This window comes from Prionailurus viverrinus, chromosome F2 (genome assembly GCF_022837055.1).
Source record: "Prionailurus viverrinus isolate Anna chromosome F2, UM_Priviv_1.0, whole genome shotgun sequence".
In the NCBI taxonomy this organism is placed as follows: Eukaryota; Metazoa; Chordata; class Mammalia; order Carnivora; family Felidae; genus Prionailurus; species Prionailurus viverrinus.
Window position 1 is genome coordinate 38,543,081 of NC_062578.1, and position 22,504 is coordinate 38,565,584.

General features: G+C 39.6%; 1 protein-coding gene and 1 long non-coding RNA gene across 4 annotated transcripts in view; one reads left to right on the forward strand and one right to left on the reverse strand.

Annotated features, from left to right (window-relative positions):
• LOC125156243 (uncharacterized) overlaps window positions 1-14,466 on the reverse strand; it is a 28,665-nt gene extending 14,199 nt beyond the window's left edge. The window contains exons 1-2 of the long non-coding RNA XR_007148506.1: window positions 14,424-14,466; window positions 3,201-3,383 (exon numbers count right to left, since the gene is read on the reverse strand). This is a non-coding gene — a long non-coding RNA (uncharacterized LOC125156243). The remainder of the gene's footprint in view (window positions 1-3,200; window positions 3,384-14,423) is intronic.
• A 69-nt stretch (window positions 14,467-14,535) lies between these two features.
• Window positions 14,536-22,504, forward strand: part of LRRC69 (leucine rich repeat containing 69) — an 81,758-nt gene continuing 73,789 nt past the window's right edge. For all 3 annotated transcript variants that reach the window (XM_047841995.1, XM_047841996.1, XM_047841997.1), the window contains exon 1: window positions 14,536-14,775. In XM_047841995.1, the coding sequence (XP_047697951.1) occupies window positions 14,593-14,775 (183 nt within the window). In that variant the 5' untranslated portion in view covers window positions 14,536-14,592. The remainder of the gene's footprint in view (window positions 14,776-22,504) is intronic.

Below are 22,504 nucleotides of genomic sequence, written 5' to 3' on the forward strand. Positions count from 1 at the left end.
TGGGTGTTGAAGAAGGAAATTTGCACAAACTAATGCTGGTACAGGATTGTTAATGTATTGTTTTGGTCCAGGTGTCATGAACTAGCTGAAGGAGCAGATCTGTTGTGTTTCTGAGAATTTAATTGGTAATTTCATCATATTTTTACTGTTATTGAACAAATGAGTGTGATTTTTTTCTTCCTTTCCATATGTTTTCACATACTGATTCTTCTTGCCTGTCTTAGATCTTCTTTAAAACCATTTTCCATCTTGCAGAAAAAATATAACTCAAAGGGTTTTGATTTTTTTTTAAAGCCAAGTTGTAGGAATTATCATTTCTTGTTCACCACCCTTCCTACTTGAAGGCCTTTGAGCTGCCATTGGGAGTTGAGAACTTCACCCAACCTATTTCACCTAGCTTACTGTCCTGGTCTCCATTTCATCAGCACCAACTCCCACCTGGCCAGGGCTGGGTACCCCAGTTCATACATGTTGGTTTCTAGTAACCACACACTAGTAATTAGTATTATTTGTATTTAGTTTATTATTATTGTTATTATTATTTTCCTTTAGTCTGTAAGTGCTTAGAAACAAGAACTTGTTGACTTACTAAATTATCTAGCACACTGCCTGGCCTATATAGTAAGTGCTTATTAATAAATGTTGACAGTCATAAGATCAATTGAGAGGATAAGATTGGACTCTTAAGGAGTTGTCATTAGGTTAATGGACCATTAAGAGTACAGAGAGGTATTGACTTAGTGTTGTGTCTGCTCACAAAAGGGCTGCTTTCTAATTTTCCTAACCCCTTGGATAAATCCTTAAGTCTTTAGGTCAATTTAAGGGAGGAATAGAACCCAAGAGAGCTTTTCTTTTTTCTTCTGACACTGCTTTGTTTTGTTTTGTTTTGCCTTCACGTATCAATCTACAGAATATAAAGATTCTTTATAAGTATACAGACCAAGAAACTATTAAGAACTTTGCTAATATATTGGCCAGGAAGAAGTCTGTAGTTGTCTTCTTTCAGTAGAATAAGGATGATGATTAGTGTAACTTATTGAATCAGATTACAGCTCTCTGCTGAAACTATCAATGCTCTGAACAGAGATGACTTCCAGTCTTCCTGCTGATTTTTCTTCTCCATGTTACCCTTACCTTGACAAAAGGAAACCCCTGTTTACTGTTTATTTACTGTTTATAATCTTAAGCAATACAGTATCAACCTGAGGACTAGTGAGAACCCAGTGTAGGAGTTTGCTGAGCAAAAATAAGAATCTAGTTTTAAAGAATAAACTGCTGTTTTTGAATCAGATATTTTCTCCCCTGAAATGAGAAGGGCATTCTACACCTATCTCAGAGTTTGTCAACAATGACATTACAGACATTTTAAGCTGGATAACTGTCATGAGGGCTGCCCTGTGCATTATAAGACACTTAGCATTGCTGGCTTCTAGCAACCAAGTGCCGGTGGTACTCTTCCCCGCGCCCCCCACCCCCGGAGGTGTGAGGAAGGAAAATGTCTCCCAACATTTTCAATGTCTCCCTGGGGACAAAATCACCCCTAAATGAGAACCACTTACTATATCATAAGTTGTACTGCTAATGAGGTTGGCAAGTTTTAAGGAAAACCATTTAGAATAAAAATGGGGCACATTAGAGCTATTCGTCTGTTTTTTGTAACTTTGTCAACTGCCTAAAGCTAGACTTTACATGAACCCCCTTTGAAAAGCTCAATGGACCTTCTTTTTTCCCTTCTATTTTCAGACTGTATCCTGACCCAGTGAGATGTGTTTATTTGACTTTTGAGACCACTGGTGGTAGTCAGGATAGACTAAGTCTGTGGTAACAACTCAAAAATCTTGGTGGCTTGTTCGACAAAGGAGTGTTTCTTGTGTGTGCTATGTTTTTGCCAGTTGGCTGGGAGCTGTGCTCCATGTCTGTATACTCTGGGACCCAAGCTGTCACCATCTTAAACTTTTCTAGGAGAGAGCATTCTGGAGAGTTTCACTCCAACAAATAAATTCTGTGGTTCAGAAGGAACAGTCTGGTTTCCATTCGTTGACTTCAATTCTTCATACGGCCTCACCCAAACAGGAAAGTACCCAGAGGTATAGCCCTGCCATGCATGTGTCCTTAAGACAGCTGAAATAATTGGTGAACATCATTAAGGATTTTCATATGTACTGGAGAGACTGGAATTTGGAATCAGACCTAGATTTAAGTCTTGACTGGCACTTAACTAACTTTTCAAACTGTGCATAAATTGGGGTGCCTGGACGGCTCATTAGGTTAAGTGTCTGACTCTTGCTTTCCACTCAGGTCATGTTATCTCAGTTCGTGAGTTCAAGCCCTGCTTCGGGCTCTGTGCTGACAGTGCAGAACCTGCTTGGGATTCTGTCTCCCTCTCTCTCAGCCCCTCCCCCACTTACTCTCCATCTCTCTCTCGAATAAAAATAAACTTTAAAAAAAAGCGCATAAATTTAACTTTTCAGAACACCAGTTTGCTTGTTCTAAAATAGGAATAATAACATTTACCTAGTAGAATAATAAAATATGAAAGTTTAGACAACACATCTTGCATTTTAGCATATGCTCATAGCATAATTTATGGTAAATAAAAATAATGGTTATTTTGCTGTGGTGTGTGTGGGGGGGGAGAGGGGGGATGTTTTTGCTAGTATGTCACCAGAAAGGGAGGCAGACATGATAGAAAGGCTGTTGATTTCTTTTGGGAAAGTGGGATTGGGATTGTCGAGGTGGTTCACAAAGCAGAGCCCGGAGATGCTAGAAGGAGGGGGAGTTTCACTGTTGCCCTTGGTATTCAGCATGGAGGAATTTTCAGTAGCTTGTAGGCCATTATGACACGTAGGAAGCACTGAGATGGTAAAGTGAAAATTCTCATAGTATTTGTTTAGCTTCCTGTTATCTCAAAGGTTGACATTTATATTCTGTTTGGAATTGAGCTGTCAAGATTCTTGATCAGAATAGAATTTTTCAGGCTTGGCTGGGATATTCTTAACTGATTTTTTAAATGATATTGGTGAATTAATGTGAATTAAGGAAACACCTTTAGTAAGCTCCACAAAGAACGCCCACAACTGTCTGGGTTTAATCTCCACCACTGCACTGAAACTGCTTCTAGAAGCGGTGCCACTGATCACCTTCCTGTTCTTATGTCCTCCTGGAAATTTCTGCTGCATTTAACACTGTAGACCACTCACTCCTTGAAAGTCTCTCTTGCTGTTCACCACACTACTCTGCTGGTTCCTCCTCCTCAGCTCTGTTCTTGCTGCCCCTGTTCCCTTGACTGTCTTTCAGGATGTTCTCCTTGACTCCTTTTCTCTTGCTCCACCAGACTTCCGAACTGGTGGGCTGAATGTGACCCAAGAGGTATTTTGTTTGACCTATGCAGCGATGTAAAGAAAATTAGAAAGTGAATTAGTTGATAGTATTTACAAACTGGGAGATTTCACTTAATTAAGATCCATATTTCCACTTCTCAAAAAAATCAAAACTGTCAACACGGGGCCAGGTTTTCCTCATGGCAGCACTCAGCATGCATGTTGTTCGTCCACCACCACCCCCAGCTGGTCTGTGAAAATAAATTTCATGTCTCCGTCAAGAATGCCTCGGTCTCACTTTTGCACTGCTGGTGGGAATGCGCTCTGGTGCAGCCACTCTGGAAAACAGTATGGAGATTCCTCAAAAAATTAAAAATAGAACTACCCTATGATCCAGCAATTGCACTATTAGTTATTTATCCAAAGGATACAAAAATGCTGATTTGAAGGGGTACATGCACCCCAATGTTTATAGCAGCAACAGCCAAATTATGGAAAGAACCCAAATGTCCATCAACCAATGAATGGATAAAGAAGATGTGGTATAGGGGTGCCTGGGTGGCTCAGGTGGTTAAGCGGCCGACTTCAGCCAGGTCACGCTCTTGCGGTCCGGGAGTTCGAGCCCCGCGTCAGGCTCTGTGCTGACCGCTCAGAGCCTGGAGCCTGTTTCGGATTCTGTGTCTCCCTCTCTCTGACCCTCCCCCGTTCATGTTCTGTCTCTCTCTGTCTCCAAAATAAATAAACGTTAAAAAAAATTAAAAAAAAAAAGATGTGGTATATACATACAATGGAGTATTACTTGGCAATCAAGAAGAATGAAATCTTGCCATTTGTGACAATGTAGATGGAACTAGAATGTATTGTGTTAAGTGAAATAAGCCAGAGAAAGACATGATTTCACCCATATGGGGAATGTAAGAAACAAGACAGATGAACACGGGGGGAGGGAAAGAAAAATAAGATAAAAATAGAGCGAGGCAAACTATAAGAGACTCTTAAATACAGAGAACAAATTGCTGGAGGCGTGCTGGGTGGGGGGATGGGCTAAATGGAAGATGGGCATCAAACAGGGCACTTGTTGGGATGAACACTGGGTGTTATATGTAAGTGATGAATCACTAAATTCTACACCTGAAACCATTACTACACTATATGTTAACTAACTTGGATTTAAATAAAATTTAAAAAATAATATACGTGTGTGTATATATATAGATACAAGAATGCCTTGTTCTCAAGTCAAAATCTGGCTTGGTATTATAACATCCCACTTAGATTCCCCTTTTTGTTCTTTAATTCTATCTTTAGATTTTATAAATGTTTAGCTATTTTATCTTACTGGGCTTGGTTTCATCTTATTGTTCTCTTTCCTAATCCTTTCTTTTCTAATTTTAATGGTTACTCCTTTCTGTTTTCTAATGTATTTGAGTTTTGGTAGAAACTTCCAAAATATATGTATATGTGTATTGTATGTGGGTGTTTAAGTAGAATCTAAGAGTTTCATCTAGCCTAGTAATCAAATGCTGATGTATAAGCTGATACCATTTGGAAAATAAAATTTTGTATAAGATGATGAATTTTTTATAAAGCAAACTCACTGTAAATAAATTTATTTATATTCCTTTTTTACCAGAGGGGTTTAAAATGTCCTTTTATGAAATTATGGTGGCAGTAGAGGAAAGAGAACTTTTAAAAATGACTTTACTTGGCAAAATTAAGAACTGATAACTGAATTTCATACAAATGTTTGCTGTGTTAAAGCCTGTGAACCACCAATGTTTCTAACCTCATGGATAAAGAAGAGGACAGCGCAGTGCAGGTCACGGTAGAGAGACCGGTCTTTGGAACAGTAGGCTTATATTCGCACCATATATCAGTCCCAAGAATGGTACGTGCACACCTGAGATTTCCCAAAAGGTGGAGATCTTGACTTAAAATGTACAACAGGGGCACTTGGGTGGCTCAATCGGTTAAGCGTCCGACTTCGGCTCAGGTCATGATCTCATGGTTCATAAGTCCGAGCCCTGAGCTGAGCTTTGTGCTGTGGAGCTCAGAGCCTGCTTTATGTTCTATTTACCTCTCTCTCTGCCCCTCTCCCACTCACGCTCTCTCTCTCTGTCTTGAAAGTAAATAAATTTAAAACAATTTTTTAAATAAATTTAAAATTAAAAATTTAAAATAAAAATTTAAAATAAATAAATAAATAAATAATTTTAAATAAATGAATAAAAAATTAAAAATGTACCAGAAAAACCACAACTACCTTTTACTGAGCATTTACTATATGTGCGCTAACTGCTTTACATAAGTGGGCTTATTTAGCCCTGACAGAAGGCCGGGTTGGTATTCTCATCCCTGTACTAGACATAATGGGAATGAAACTTGAAGAGCTTGGGAGCGAGCAACTTGCTAAGCCACACTGCCAGTGAGTGGTAAGGCTGACCTCAGAAGGCAGGCTTCTGAGAATCCAAAACCCTTGAAATCAAAACTTCCATTTCCATATTTAAAAAGAAAATGAACGAAGACAGAGGCAATGCCCTTTTTTATTACAGGACAGAAGATTTCTACAGTAGGATTCTAGTACATGAAGCATCTGCTCATGTTTGAAAACTTTTATCCCAAGTTTCAGACCATGTTTTCATCACGAGATAAGATTGCCAAAACAAATCAAGTAAGCATGTTGTTTTCTGCCATAACCTGTTTGCTGAACTCCTGTTTTTAATGCATTTTTGCAGCTTTGAAAATCCTTTAATTTGTCATAGGGGCCCGTGTCATAGGATTGAGCCAGATTCTTTTGTGTTTTAGGTGTTAATCAATGTATTAATGTAATTACTGAGTGTTTTAAAGTCCTTTAGATTCTAGGATGCTATATATTTTAGCATTCCTACAGCACTGTATACTTCCAAAGTATTTTATAATCATTAGTTAGATGTTTCCCATACAGTCTCAGTGGGATAGATTGGTATTCTTTCTTGTTATTTTACTGATGAGGGCAGAGATAAAGCCAGTTTGACTGACTTGAAGTTTACAAGTCACTTGCTCCATCTAGATTAACATTCAGTTTAAGGTTCCTCATCTTGCGTTGAGTTCACAGGATGAGGCTGTCTCAAAAAATTGGTGATTTTTCAATTTGCCTGCAAACAGACTGGTTTCTGGTTGTGGGAAACTCTGGATGCCAACATCCCATGGGGCCAACCCACACAGCAGAACTCACAGCTCTTTTAGCTGGGTGTTTCTATGGAACACGTTTAGATGCAGGTCAAAACTCAGGTCTGAAATGGTAAATCCCATCTCCTTTACTCTATTTCTCTTTGTAGATTTAAAAAACATTTTTTAATGTCTATTTCATTTTTTTTTTTTTATTTGAGAGAGAGAGCATGAGCAGGGGAGGGGCAGAGAGAGAGGGAGGCACAGAATCCAAAGCAGGCTCTAAGCTCTGAGCTGTCAGCACAGAGCCTTACGTGGGGCTCGAACCCACGAACTGTGAGATCATGACCTGAGCAGAAGTCAGATATTCAACCGACTGAGCCACTCAGGCTCCCCTCTTCGTAGATATTTAATGCCTTCAGAAACTGGGCTTGTGCCACAGTCTCACCCTGCCAAATACTACCCAACTCTCATTGCCCCATTTCATACCCTAAGTTGTGGTTCACCTCATCTAATGTACCTACGAGATCACGTTCTAGCGGCAATCTTACCCACATTATACCTTCTCATTTCTTCTCTATCCCTTTTTCCTCTCACCTAGAATAGTACACAAATGTCAAATTGCCATCCTGCCCACAGGGCTACTCCCTGAAACTCCCCCTTCCTTCATGCTGCCAAAGTGAACGGCCAGAAATGCAAGTCTGAGTCCTATCTCCTAACCTAAACTTGCCAAGTCGCTCCCTGTTCCTACAGGATGAAGTCCACTCCTTAACATGGCATTTAAGGGAGATCCTTCATGACTAGTCCTGTGTACCTCTCCAGCATCACTTCCCATCACTTCTTTCTTTAGAATTATGCCCTCAAATTATTTATATTCCCTATGGCCCCATTATTTCATGCCTGTCAACATTTTTCTCACACTCCTTTTATTGAAATACATCCCCTCCCCCCCCACACACATGTATTTTGTCAACTGGTTAATTCTTTTTAACACTTTATGAATGGACTCAGCAGTCAACAGCAGAAAATATTCCTTGAGCCAACAAGGTGCCTCAGTGCAAAATGGCACCCAGCACGTAATGGGCACTTAATAAATATTTGATTATTGTGGTATTCATTTTGGAACATATACACATATCAGGTCATTATTTTGTACATCTTAAACTTGTACAATGTTAAGTAAAACTGAAAAATGATAAATACCTGAGGAATGAATGACCTGTTTACACTTCTAATTTCCCTCTAGATTTATGCCCCTTGAAGACAATGACTATTATTCATATTTGTCTACAAGGCATCTTGGACAGTGCCTAACAAATAGTTACTCAAAGTTTTTGTTTTAGATTTTAATTTTATTTAAAAATCTTTTTAATGTTTATTTACTTTTGAGAGAGAGAGAGAGAGAGAGAGAGAAAGTGAGTGGGGGAGGGGCAGAGAGAGGGAGACACTGAATCCGAACCAGGCTCTAGGCTCCGAGCTGTCATCACAGAGCCTGATGCGGGACTCGAAGTTATGAACCATGAGATCATGACCTGAGCCAAAGTCGAACGCTTAACCTAGTGAACCACCCATGTGCCCCTTGTATTGTATTTTAGAAAGAAAGTGTGAACTGTTGAGAGGGGCAGAGGGATAGAAGGAGAGAATCTTAAGCAGGCTCCATGCTGACATGGGGCTCGATCCCACGACCCTGGGATCATGACCCTACCCAAAATAAGAGTTGCATGCTCAACCGACTGAACCACCCATGTTCCCTGTTACTCTGTGTTTTTAACTTCTGTGCCTTCACATGTCTTTTCTTCTATATTTTCATGAACATTGATTTATGCTACTAATAGATTTTACATAAGGTGCTCTTTTAGACAACCCCTAGCCATAAAATTCAATTTAATTTAATGAATATTTAAATTAAATGTTGGCCTGCTCTATGCCAAGCATGGTGATAGAGATTGCAGTTCAAAGGTATAGCAAGGGAGAAATATGACAAGAACAATAATACAAAGTATTAAGTGTTAAATTAGAGTTTGTACAAAGTCTTCTTGAAACAAACATGGAAGCAATTCTGCTTGGAGAGAAGATCAAGGAAAATGATAGGGGAAATACTTGATCAGATTCTTCGAAGGATTAGGGACAGTTAGGCAGATAGGTGCGTGGCAAAGACATACAGGCACAAGGAATGGCAGGAGCAAAGGACTAAATACAGTTGACGCTTTTGACGAATAGCTAGTCGTCTTCTAACGGCAGCATACTAGGTTTGTGAAAGGAAATAACACAGAATGAAACTGGGGCTAGACTGGTATTTTGAGCCCCAACTCAATAGTTGGGATTTTAACTTCTAAGCAATGAGAGGCCACTGAAAGATTTTATTTAGGGTTATGGATTTATTGTCGAGGAAGATGTATTGTAAGATGACTGATGGCAGCGACAGTGTATGTAATGGCAGAGTGGCAGAATACGTAATGGAAGCGGTAATAGGTAGAGATAAGGAGAGATGAGGAGATGAGGAATAAGGTAGAGATGAGGAGACTTTGGACAGGGATAGCAGCAGTAGAAAGAAGCAGATAGATGTGAAGGGTGATGGTGTGGTGGAATTGTACTGGATCAGTTTAACTAAGCTCAGATTATATCTCAGAATCCCCTTCCCTGCATAGTTTCAGGCCAATCCTGGCCACAAGAGACATTTTGCACAAAATGTGGAAGGCACAAGTCTGGCGGAAGCTTGGAAAGTTTTTGTGAAGGCATCAAGTGTCAGTAACATGCGTACTGTTGTGAATCTGCTGGCTCACTTCTGGTATGAATCAACCATTGAGCCTGTGGCTTCCCCGACTTCTGCCAGATCTCCTTCAGCATCTCTGAATCCTGGGTCAGGGGCGCCTGGGTGGCGCAGTCGGTTAAGCGTCCGACTTCAGCCAGGTCACGATCTCGCGGTCCGTGAGTTCGAGCCCCGCGTCAGGCTCTGGGCTGATGGCTCAGAGCCTGGAGCCTGTTTCCGATTCTGTGTCTCCCTCTCTCTCTGCCCCTCCCCCGTTCATGCTCTGTCTCTCTCTGTCCCAAAAATAAATAAACGTTGAATCCTGGGTCAGGCACAGCACCACACATCAGCAACAGCCCTACATAGATGGCTTACACGGTTCCCATAATTATCTCAGGCCAAAGTCTATATAATTCTTGTTGGTCTTTTTCTCTGATACAAAATTTGCTGCTGTAACAAAAAACTTAAGCCATGTAATGGGTTCTGGGACTGGGCCTCAGGGTAAGTCAGACAGGTCTTGAAGAGACTGTTAGCAGGAGCCTGATGCCACCCCAGGAAGGTGTTGGTGAGGGGTTAAAAGAATATGAGGGAGATATTACTGGAAATGTTATTGTTATGTTGTTGGAAGAAAGGTGACTCTTGTACACAGTAGCAGGAAGGTTAGCAATGATGCCGGCAGCATTAACATGGAAAATAAAAAGTATACCTCATTAACTGGATGATCTACCTATGGGGATTTCTAGACAGAATATTGAAGGTATAAGATTCTTCTAGATGCCTATAGTAAAAGAGGAGAAAGGCAAGCAAAAAGAACTGTAAATGAGCCACAAATTGGGAGGTTTGAAAAATAAAATTTTCTTATTCATAGCCTTTCCAGACAGTAAATGTTGCTAAAATTAAATGAATTCCAGACAGAGAACAAATCAGGGAACTTTCAGGAAAATGAAGTCTGAAGAAGACACCACGGGTATGTTGAGACCTTTGCTGAGACCTCAAGAGGATGAAAGATGCTTTCTAGTCAACACATGAGAGAGCTTCTCAAGTTCTTAAGGCTTTTGTCCCGCGGTAGTCTCACAGGGAACCCAAAACAGAGAGGAGCTCTCGAAAAGACATTCTGGGTGTGGCTTCTGTTGGATGAAGAGAATTGTAAACTCAAGACAAGCCTACAAAGTTTTAAAAGGGACTGTATCAGTTTGGCTCAAATGTGACACCATAAAATGACACGATGAAGCTTCACATGCTGCTGGTAGGAAGGTAGACTGATGCAGCTACTTTGGGAAACCGTCTACCAGGTCCTCAAAAGTACTCTATGACTCAGCAATTCCTCTTCTGGATAGACACTCAAGAAAACTGCATGCAAATGTCCGTGGCATCATTTGCAACAGTTGAAAAGTAGAAACAGCCTAAATGTCCATCAACTGGTAAGTGGATAAATAAAAGTAGTAGAGACCTACGATGGGATCTTGTTAGGCAATAAAAAGGTACAAGGTACTGGTACATGCTGTGACACGATGAAACTCAGAAACACTGAGTTAAAGACAGTTGCAAAGACCATGTGTATGATCCCATCTATAGAAAATGTCAAAAATGGGCAAATCTACAGGGCTAGAAAGGATGTCAGTGGCTGCCTGGGACTGGAGTGGGTGGGAAAAATGGGAGGATGATTGCTAAAGGACACATGGCTTCTTTTTGGATGATAAGAGTTCTAAAATTGATTGTGGTGATGGTTGCACAACTTGGCGAATATACTTAAAAAAGAAAAAAAAAAACCATGAGAAGACCTTTGGAGCCTTGAACTTCTATGGACAGAGAAAGGTCTGAGAAAAAAATAGCAAACATGAGCTATGTTCTATGAAGAAGGAAAGATAATTCAAGAGCCCAGAGAGAAGACCAAGAACCAGTCCCAGGCAGTAGGGCTGAACGTTAATCAGGGATCTGACAGCATGTACCCAGTTGAGTTCCAGAATTGCTACAAACCAGGGCTGCCTCGTGCCTCTAACTTTTCCCTTTTTTGAGTGGTGCTATTGCCTGTCCTATGGTTCACCCATTGTTAATTTCTGGGTACATGAGGATGAGATAACTTGTCTCTTTAGTTCCTAGGTTTTCAGATCAAGATGGACTGTCCGTGAAACGGACTCAAAGAACTGCCTTTAAGGAGCTGCATCCACCCTTGTTACTTGATTTAGATGACGAGATTCTGTAATCTGATGCTCTCAACAGATCAAAGTTTTGGGGAAGGGGGCTCTTGGGAGAAAGGGGCCCACTGAGGTGGATTTTAAGATATTTCCACTTACCATCAAGAGGTGGGGTCTAGTTCATCTTCCTTTGAATATGGGCCATTCTTAGGGACCTGAGTTCTAAAGAATAGAATGTGGCACAAGTGAAGCTACCTGATACTGAAGCTAGGTCATGAAGTGATAAGGCTTCCATTTCACTTTCTCGCTTGAGATGCTCACTCTCAGAACTAAGCCACCATGCTGCGAGGCAGCTCAGGCCCCCTTGGATAGGCTACGTGGGGGTGTTCTGGCTGATTGCCTGAAGGTCCCAGAACCTACCACCAGATACAGGTGAATGAGTCTTTACATGATCTCCACCTCAGCCTTTGAGTCACCCCAGATGTCACCAAGAGCAACACTGATAAACTTTCTCCACTAAGCCCTGCCCAAATTCTACATTTGTGAATAAAATAAATGTATTAAGCCGTTATGTTTTGCAGTGGTTTGTTACCTAGCAATGGATAACCAGAACAGGTGGCATTTATGGGGCTGACTGCATGTTGGAAGAGAGGAGGAGGAATCAAGAATTACCAGATTTTCTAGGTTAAGCAAATTAATAGAAAGTAGTATCAGCTTGCAGTGGTTTTACCCCTTTAAAGCAAATTACCCGTGTTTGGGTAGTGTCAGCTGGTGTCCTGGCCACATAGAGTTATTTCAGAGGAGATGAGTGTCCATAAGATTTTTTTTTTTTATGCCTCATGATTAGTTTGTTTAGATAGTAACATGTTGGTTCCTGGAAAACATTTAAGTGTCAGAGTAATGAAGCTGGAAGATAGGTTTGGAAGAGATAAACCAAAGCACAGAGATTAAGTAGCTGAAAAATGATTCTACTCTAGCAACTGGAAGTCACTATTAATCAGCACCTCTTGTTTTACTGTTATGATGATACTGATGCACCTAAGACTCTTTAAAAATTCAATGATTCTCCTTTAGGACTTAGGCATTGCTTTATTCTTTTACTGGAAAAGCTCTTTCCCCTAACAGCAGCCTCTTAGTGAGGCCTTCTCTGGACGTCCTGCCTAGAACTGCAAACTCCCCACTCTCACACTCCCTATTTTCCTTACCTGCTTTGTTCCTTTTCCCCTTCCTAATGCCATCTAACATACTAGACTTACTTATTTATCTTGATTGTTCTTCTCCCCCTACTAAAATGTAAATTCACTGACAGAGGGATTTTTGTCTTTTTAATTCACTTTTTTCCCCAGTGCCTGGGACAGTATTGAGCATAGAGTAGGTGCTCCTTAAATATTTGTTGAATAAATAAATAAAGTGATTTGTGAATTACAAAGAAAAGATTGAATTGTGTCCTGAATACTTTCAATACAGTACATATTTTATAGTGTTCAAGTTTTTGGAAATCAACAACCAAAATAGGCATATTTATTTATATAACCCAAATAACCCAAATGCCTCCAAGCCTCATATGGACTCAAATCGAGTGTTTTTTTTTTTTAATTTATTTATTTTTGAGAGAGAGAGAGGGAGAGAGAATGAGAGTGGGGGAGGGGCAGAGAGAATTGCAAGCAGGCTCCACGCCATCAGTGCAGAGCCCAACTCTAGGCTCAAACTCACGAACTGCAAGATCATGACCGAAGCTGAAACCAAGAGTCGGTCATTTAAATGACTGAGCAACCCCAGCACCCCTCAAGTGGAGTTCTAATAGTAATCAGATACCACTGGTTTCAGCTCCTCCCCATTCCCGTTATTTTTGTCTTTGTCCTAATCTTTTCTCTGAATAATGAGAATAGTATAATGTACTCATATGTACCCATTATGGAGCACCAATAAGTTAGATCTGTTTCTTTTCACTCACTCCCCACACCCAAGTTATTTTAAAGAAAGTTCAAGATATCATGTCATTTCACCTGCAAATTTCAGATGCATTTCTAGATGTTAAGTACATTTTTAAGAACACTACCAGCACACCATTATGACAGATAACAGAATTAGCAATTCCTATCATCTAATAACCCGTCCGTGATCACATTTCCCCAAACAACTCCACAGTATTTTTATTCAAATCAGAATCCAAACAAGGTCCACATACTGCATTTGGCTGTTATTTCATGACAGTTTCTCCTCCCTTTTATTAATACCATGGATTTGTTGGTTAGACCTCGTGTCATTTTGCCCCGTAGAATTCCTTGTGTTCTAGATTTGGCTCACTGCTTCCGAGATGAATTTAGCTTGTTTTCCCGTCCTCATATTTTCTGTAAATGGTAGTTTTGTCTGGACACGTGATTAGGTTCAGGTTAAATTTTTAGGCAATAATATTTCATAGGTGGTGCCGAGTACTTTTTATTGTATCATGTCCATGAGACTTATAACGTGACTGTCTCAATTGTAACGATGCTAAAATTGATTACGAGTTTAAGTTATAGCCTGATTTCTTACTTATGAAGTTCTCATCAACCTCATACCTAATGCTTTTAGCATCCAATTATCATATTTCCTTAGATCTGTTATTTCACTAGGATCTGCAAAAATTGTGATTTTCCTAAATCAATTTTTCCTTCCTCATTTACAGCTTCAATTTTTCTTTGAATAGGAACTTTGTTAACTATTAGATTACACTCAAATGAACTTTGTGCTGAAAAAGCAGAATGCTTCCTTTTTTTCATTTATCAATTTTCAGACTTATGAATGAGTTGGTTCCCTAGCAATCCCTGTGTAATCAACACATTTATTTTTAAAATACCATTATGAACTCTCAGATTTTAATGTATTTTTACGTGTTTCACTCTAGATTATTCCTTATGATCCTCAAATTTTCCATTTTAGACCAATGGGAGTCCCTAGAAGTTGATTTCTGTGTCCTTTTGATGTGATCTCATTAGTCTGATAACATCCATGTCTCTGGCATAAGGTATCGTAGGCTCATCTTATACATTAACTGCTTTAAATGAAGAGTCAGCTATTTCCTATCCGTACCTTTTACACAGGAAACTATCTGATGTCTCCCGTCTTCAACATGGTACATCTCAGAATGTTTTTGTTTCCATGACACCCTAATTCTGTCATTAGAGGTTCTGAAGATGCACAATATGTAACTTAATCCCTAGTGATTACCTTCTCCCTTTTTTATTTCTTTTCTAAGGCCATGACTGAAAAGATGTTAGTAAGGGCACTGAAAGGTGGTAAAAATACTAAGATTGTTACCTTGAGTGGGAAGAAGATTACAAAGATGCCCTCATCATTAGATAAACTGCCTGGCCTCAAGACCTTAAACCTTCAGAATAACCGAATTTCCAAGGTGTGCTCAGAGATAAGCACCTTGACCCAGGTGAGGAATAAATAGCATATCTTTTTGGACTGAGGTTGGAAAACAGGAAGCGAGAAAAGAGGTGAAAGAAAAATAAGGCTTTGATCTCTGGAGACGTAGCTCTGGGGAGACTTACTGTGGAGTGTTATTGGAGAGGCATCAAAAAGCTTTCTCCCTTAGGGGATTACATATGGTAGGGGAGAAGATGTTTCAACTTATTCATGTGCTCTTTGGCCCACATATGGAATCAGAGGATTAGATCTCTGACACACTCATCTTTCTGGAGGCTGTCATCTGGAAAAGGGTTGGGAAACTGGATCTGCTTGTCTACCTTGGGGGCTCCATCTGGAAGTGAGGTTGAGGATCCCAGAGATGTTGTTCACCTTGGGGACTATCCTGAAGCTTTTGCATATTGAAGGAAGAGGCTTTGGGGTTGTAGGAAAGGGGTTCCTTTTCAATTTCCTAGAGCAGGCTGAACTTTGAAATGGGAGTGCTGGCAGGGAATGGGAAGGAGGAGACATTCATTTCTTCTGAAGCAGTCTTTTAGAGAAGATTAGTATTTTAAATAAAGAATACCCTTCTTAAAGAGCAACAGTTGACATGAATGAATCCCAGATGCTCGTGTTAAATATTTCTGCCCAACAATGTGAAACTTCAGCTGCTAGAAATCTTGAGGTTGGGAGAAAGCAAGGGATATTAACTTGTGGTTTTCTTTTTCTCACTTCTAAACTGTTACCAAGCACTAAAAGAACCTATAAACAGTAAAGTCATTGCAGTTCACTAGTTCTGAGTTCAGAGTTACAAAACAAACAAACAAAAGACAAAAAAACTGTCTATTTTCTTACCTACCTCATTTCCTTTTAGGCTCATAAAATCATTTGAACTTGCAATCTGTGGTTGAGTCTTTGCCAAAAATAAGACTAATATTCACAAACTCCTCCCTTTAATGATAATTTCCAGAAGTGCATATATATGGTTATAGGATGAGGATTTGGACTTTTCTGATAGGAGAGAGGAGTTTATATACAGAAGAATTTAGGATTTGACTGAGCCATGAGCTAATTTTCTCCCCCCTACTTGATTGTTTTTTTTCCATTAAAGTAACACAGTGCATTGTTTGAAGATAATCAAAAACCACAAAACCCTGTAAGAAAAAGCTACTACCTTCTGTCCCACTCTCCCCCATCTCCAATTCTGATCTCCATATATAACCATTTTTCACTCATCTTTTTTTCCCCTTGATTTGTGCATTTTAGATATCATTGTTCTTCATTCTTCTAAATATAACATATTTAGTTTCTCCATAGCTATCTTTTAAACTTAATATTACTGCACCTTCATTTCTGCTTTTCCCAACTACAGTCTCTTTTTAGTCCCCATTTGTAAGATGACAATGTTAGCATCTCTACTCCATCGTCAGCTCTCCTTCCCTCTTCCCCACCAAAAATTTTAAACTTGTTACTTTAAAATTTTTTTTAAGGTTTATTTATTTATTTTGAGAGACAGAGAGCAAGCGGGGTAGGGGGAGAGAGGGAATCCCAAGCAGGCTCCTCACTGTTAGCACAGAGCCCAATGTGGGGCTCGAACTCATAAACCATGACCTGAGCCAAAATCAAGAGTCAGATGTTTGACTGAGTCATCCAGGTGCCCCTAAACTTGTTACTTTGATAACATGTAGAGCGTTTACAGTATAGTCAGTTATAACTGTGGTTAAATCTCTGTCTCTTGGAGAATTCTAAACTTCTAAAATATGTGTCATTAATAATTAAATATCATTCACACAGAATCAATTAATGTATTATGATCATACCTTCTTCCTCATATACCATTTTTGCTCCCTTGGAGTTTCCAATTGCCTTTCTTTCATTCTTGTGTCTTTTGCCTTTGTTGTGGCCTCATTTTCTTTCAAACTTGATTATGTTGCATATTTTATCAAATATGCTTTTTCCTTGAGTGTCTTCCCTCCAGGAGCCTCCATTCTCCTGCCCCAGTCTAAGCTGATTACTACACAGGTTCACTGGATACTGTCAGTCTAGGGCATCCCTTTGCGGTTCTCCTGAGTTGGACCCACTGTGTCCTGTGGCCCATATGTTCCTCTTTCTTGGTTTCCCTTGTTATTTTGTAGAAGTTAAGTCTGCAGATACCATCCGAGTCTGGGTATGCGGTAGTTTAATTTTTTGAACTCTTGAGTATCTGAAAACATGTATTCTTCCTTCATGTTTGGTTAATAGTTGTTTAGTTGAAAATTACAGACTGTAAAATACATTTCCTCAGGAAAAAAAAGCCTGGGTCTGATTATCATTACTTTGTCTTCTTGTGGCTCTCCCAGTACTTACCTCCTTATCCTTTTATTTATGAGAGCCTCTAAAATTCTGACTTCTGTTAACTCACAATTTCCTTAAATAGGGAGCTGGCAAAACTCAGTCCTTAGAAATTAGGTTTCTTGTGGTCTCCTTTGTATTTTTTTTTTAAGTTTGTTTGTTGATTTATTTATTTATTTACTTCCTTACTGATCATGACCTGAGCTGAAATCAAGAGTTGGGTGCTTCACTGAACCGCCCAGGCGCCCCTATTGCAGTCAACCTTTAAAGCACTATACAAGTCAGATTCAGGCTAATGCCACTGTTTAGCTATTCATGAGTTAGCAGTTTTCTCAGATTGAGTCTCCACGGTTGTGGAATTTTGAAAAAAATCAATCTCTCCTTTATTTTTCTTAAGTTTATTTATTTATTTACTTGAGAGCAAGAGCACATGCACCTGTATGAGCGAGCGAGTGGGGGAGGGGCTGAGAGAGGGAGAGAGGACCTTACGCAGGCTTCAAGCTGCCAGCACAGGAGCCCAATGTGGGCTCAAACCCATGAACCCTGAGACCATGACCCCAGCTGAAACCAAGAGTCAGACGCTCAACCAAATAAGCTACCCAGGCACCCTTCAATCTCCCCTTTACAATGGGAGTTCTAGAAGTAGCTCAAATAAAATGTGCTAGATACCTTCAAAAGATATAGATTGTTCGTGCGGTTCAGAAATACTGCATAGCTATTCCCACGATTTCTAGCGGCAAGGACAGACGATAGTTTCTGAAAAGAAGAGAGGTAAGAGGGGCTGCTGGCCCTGGAGGAGCATTTGGGAGCCTTGGATATCTTAACTGGTGCAGCCACTTACCGGCTAAATAAAAGGAGCTTAATCCCCGTGGGTCTCAATTTCTGCCTTCATTTACTCAGTCCATGCAGAAGTATTGAGCACCATCTGTGTGTCAGGTGCTCGGAACTGGTGATTCAGCAATAGGTGAAAACCCCTGCCTTCATGGAGCTTCCGTTCCAACCAGAAGGGCTGTAAGAAACAAACAAGCAAAACAAACAGGACGTGAGGCAATGATCAGTGCTAAGGAGAAGAACACAGCAGAGAAGGCAGGCAGGGCATGTCGTGGAATTCAAGCCCAAATGTTGAGGAATGATCTAAGCCACAAAGTGTCCTTGTGATCTTTATAACCTGGTGATATGTATGTCACAGTTCTAAGATCAGAATTTTTCTTCTAACCATTTTCTACAAACCCCTGAATGTATTTTTCAAAAGTTAGTTTGAACTCTTTCTTGTATTGCTTCAGAGCCTACCTTTTATTAGTAATTATTGAAAGTATCTCCCTACCACATTTTTGAGGGGGTCTATACTGTGCTTGCTTTTTGGACTAGCCTTTTTATTTTATCATCGTAGGAAGTCCACTTTGCCCCAGTATTCTGATTTTTGGTCATATTTTCTACAAAATAAAAAACATGAAAATAGTCTTGATATTTTTTAAGTTCCTGAAACAAAAATAATACTTTTAAATTTCAGCACCCATAAAATGCTATCGAATAGAATAACAACACAAATCATTTCTTGAGAGCCAGGCACAACGCTAGGAATTCCGTTCCTCTTCAAGGAAGTTACTATCCTCATATTGTTAAATAACATGTATGGTTTGGTAAGAGGTTAAGTCACTTGTTGAGGTCACTCAATCAGTGACTACATCTATAAAATGAAGTCTCTTTCAAGGTTGCTTTCAGCTGTACAGGTTCATTATTTATATATTTAGTGTGAAATTTACCAGGGTGTGGTGTTCAATTTGTAGTTGAAACTACAACTAAACTAAACTAAAACTAAACTATAACTAAACTAAAACTGGGTTGCCTAAAAATTGCAGGTTTGAATGCTACATGGATTGTCCCCACTTTCCATTTGTTTATGTATGTGTTTGTTTAACAAATATTTACCATTCATCTTCTTGTGTCTGTGCTGGTTCCAAGAATATAAATGTGAAAAACACATGGACCCTATCTCCTTGTTTGAGGATTAAGTTGAATGTTAACATATGTGAAGCTCAAGGCCTGGTGCATAGGAACTTTTCAAATAAGTTATAGTTGCTATTATAATTAGTATTACCATTATAGTGTAACTGGCAACAAGGGTAAAGCGGGAGGAGTTTCTTTAGAAAATATAGATTGTATTTCTTCTTTCTTTGCTTATTTGACTAGTGAAACTGGAAAATTTTAATCACTTCTAATGACATGAAAAATATGAGTTGATGCCCTATAATTTATGGTGAGTGCATTTGGTCTGTGACTGATGAAGTGCTGGGATATCAACAATTTTCAAAGAAGCATTTTATAACTCTTGAGGGCGGTGACCTTGTCTTGTTCCTAGTGCCTGGCACCTAGTAAACCATATAACGTAGACTTGAGTGGAATGGGATGGAAGCCATTTTCCGAGTTCAGCTTAACCAAACACAGTGTTACCATAATTATGGCATCATCAAGGAACAAAGTTCCCTCATGGGTAAATCAGTCATAGTTTCAAAATCCCCAGAGAAACAAATAGCCATCATCTCTAATTGTGTGTAGCAGTGTTGACATGCATCATAAGGTCCAATGGCAGTACAGTAATACTCCTTTATGAGGCTCACGTGTGTGGCTGCCCAGAACAAAGATACGGTCTACCAAAATTTCTTATTTGACCATAAACAATTGACAGTAAATAAGGCCAACCCTAAGCAGAGTTGGGTAGTTTGTAAATTTGTTATTGTGTTCCTGGTCTCTCCTTTTTCTATTTTCACTGTCCTCCTTGATGACCCCTAACACAATCAACTTCCTTTTTGCCTCCGACCCTCCCTCCCTCGCTTACTAGCTTGCTTCCTTCTATCGGTCCTTCCTTCCGATGTTCAGCAAATAGTTATGTGTGCCTGCAGTGGATGAGGCATCGTGCTGGATTTGGGCAACAAAGAAAGGAACAAAAACACTCATGTGTCCCAATTCTCAGGTTTAGTGGGAAAGGCAACCAAAAATACAGACAGATGTAAAATTACTATTGTGAAAAGTCCCATGAGGGAGAATTATACTGTGCTAGGAGCATCTCTATTTAGAAAATTAAGAGAAGGTGGTCCTGAGAAGTGCAACGGAGTTAAGACCTGGAGGATGGGTTATGCAGAGGAACACAGGAGGGATGGCACAAGCAAGGACTCCCCTCTCTCCCTCCTTGGGTGTTCTGGGTCTCACTCTCTAAGCTTAGTAGAACAGAGGGAGCTGATGTCATCTGTCCTGTTGGTCAGCAGTGCTATCCTTTCTTCTGTCCTTATCCACTGGAAATCTCTTCTTCTTCCATCAATAGGTAATGCTTCTGTTTTCTAAGCCTGGCTTTTCTATCAAACAGAGATTGATTATCCTGCTTTCCTGTATCTGTCCAGGTACAGAGGCACCTAGGAGTTCCTTCTCTCCAAGCTTCTTTACTCTTCCTTTGCATCTGCTTCTTTGCCCAAGCCTGTGTTAAGCCTCTTACACCCTTTCTGGAACTTCAGCATCCTCTGCTAGAAGCAGTCAGCCTCTAGAAGAGACTAAGCCTCTTTTCTCACTTGCTGGCTGGGTGATGTGAAACAACTCACAGTATCTCTGTGCCCCGCCTGTCTCATCTCTAAAACACGCTTCATTATTCTTAGTGCCTAAAGTTGCTATTAACATTACCTTGGATAGAGTGCCTTCATACTGGTTACTTAGAAAGTTTTAGCTCCTACCCTAAAGGTACCTAAATATAAGGTATTAACATTACCTTGTATAGAATGCCTTACCCTACTGGTTACTTAGAAAATTTTAGCCCCTACTACCCTCAGATATCCAAACGCTCCATTCTTCCAAATACTTCAGGTTTTACATTTTTAATTGAATGTCAGTTTTGTGCTGTAATTCCCCTTTTCTGAAAGTTTGAAACTCTTGTCTGTTTCCTCTGTATTCTTTCCCTAAGAAGCTTCTGACAGGATGCTAACAGGTAATTCTTTGTTAATGATTTTAGTATAAATGCTAATCAGAGAGCCCTTCTTATACTGAGTGAATAGGACTTGCCCATTCCATGACACTGGATTTAACCCTGGGCTCTAAGGGGACAGGGCTTAAAGGTTGCAGGAATCTCTGGAGATTAGATGCCATGCTGGACCTTAGAACTTTTGCCTCTCTTTCCAATGAAATTACAATTGTTTTGAGAAATCTGACATTGTGTACTAAGAAGTTTCTGTGAAATTAAATAATAGTTTTGAAATCTGTAAACTTATTCAAATAAACAAATTCTTTCAGAAATAGCTGGACTTAGAAGAAGCATTTGGCAATTGTGTTAAACTGTGGTTTTAAAGATGCCACAGATTCCTTTAAAAAAAAAAGCATTTATAAGAATTAGCAGAGTGAGCCATAATGCCACCCTCCCTGATAGGCCTTGGCCATATACACGCTAGTAAAAAATGTAAAAATTCTGTTAGTTTTCTTCTCTCATTAATTTGGTTACATTATTTTTATTAAAGAGCTTACAAAACTTAACATTATATTATGTACTACTTAGGTATAGCAAATGGGAACATTCACTGTCCTTAAGGAATTTAAGGATTAATAATTACATACTAGATCAAACATATACATATACATGTTATAGGCAAGTGATCGAACAGCTTATTCCAAAGTGGTATCATCAAGCATGATTTAGCTCAAAAACATGTCCAGATAAAATGGACATTTGAACTCAGTTTTTTTACACTTCTAAAAATGTTTTTATCCAAGTTAATCATAGATATCAATTTTTTTTTTAATTTTATTTTCAACGTTTATTTATTTTTGGGACAGAGAGAGACAGAACATGAACGGGGGAGGGGCAGAGAGAGAGGGAGACACAGAATCAGAAGCAGGCTCCAGGCTCTGAGCCATCAGCCCAGAGCCTGACGCGGGGCTCAAACTCACGGACCGCGAGATCGTGACCTGGCTGAAGTCGGACGCTTAACCGACTGCGCCACCCAGGCGCCCCCATAGATATCATTTTAAACATCAAATAAACAATTGAAAGACACAATAAATAGCACAAAGTTCTCCAGTGGTAATTAATAGCTACAAGCACAGTATAATTAAATGTTAGGAGAAGGTTCCTGGTATAAGTTCTAGGCATACATATGATAGGTCTTACATTGAAATGAGTATAGGGGCTAGTGAAAATGAGCAGATGGCTAGAATAAGGAAAGCAGGCAACCCCTTAGAAGAAAGTAAATCAAGATGGGAAGATTGGAGCTGATTGAGCTCAACAGATACTTGGTTTTGAAATTAAAAAAACATGATATAGAGCCATATGAGTATTCCACCCACAGTATGAACCATTAGCTCGCAGAAATGATCTAAGCAGGCAGCATTCAACTAATGTTTATTGAGAAGCTATTCTATCTCAGCCACTGTTCTTTGAATGCTAGATGAACACA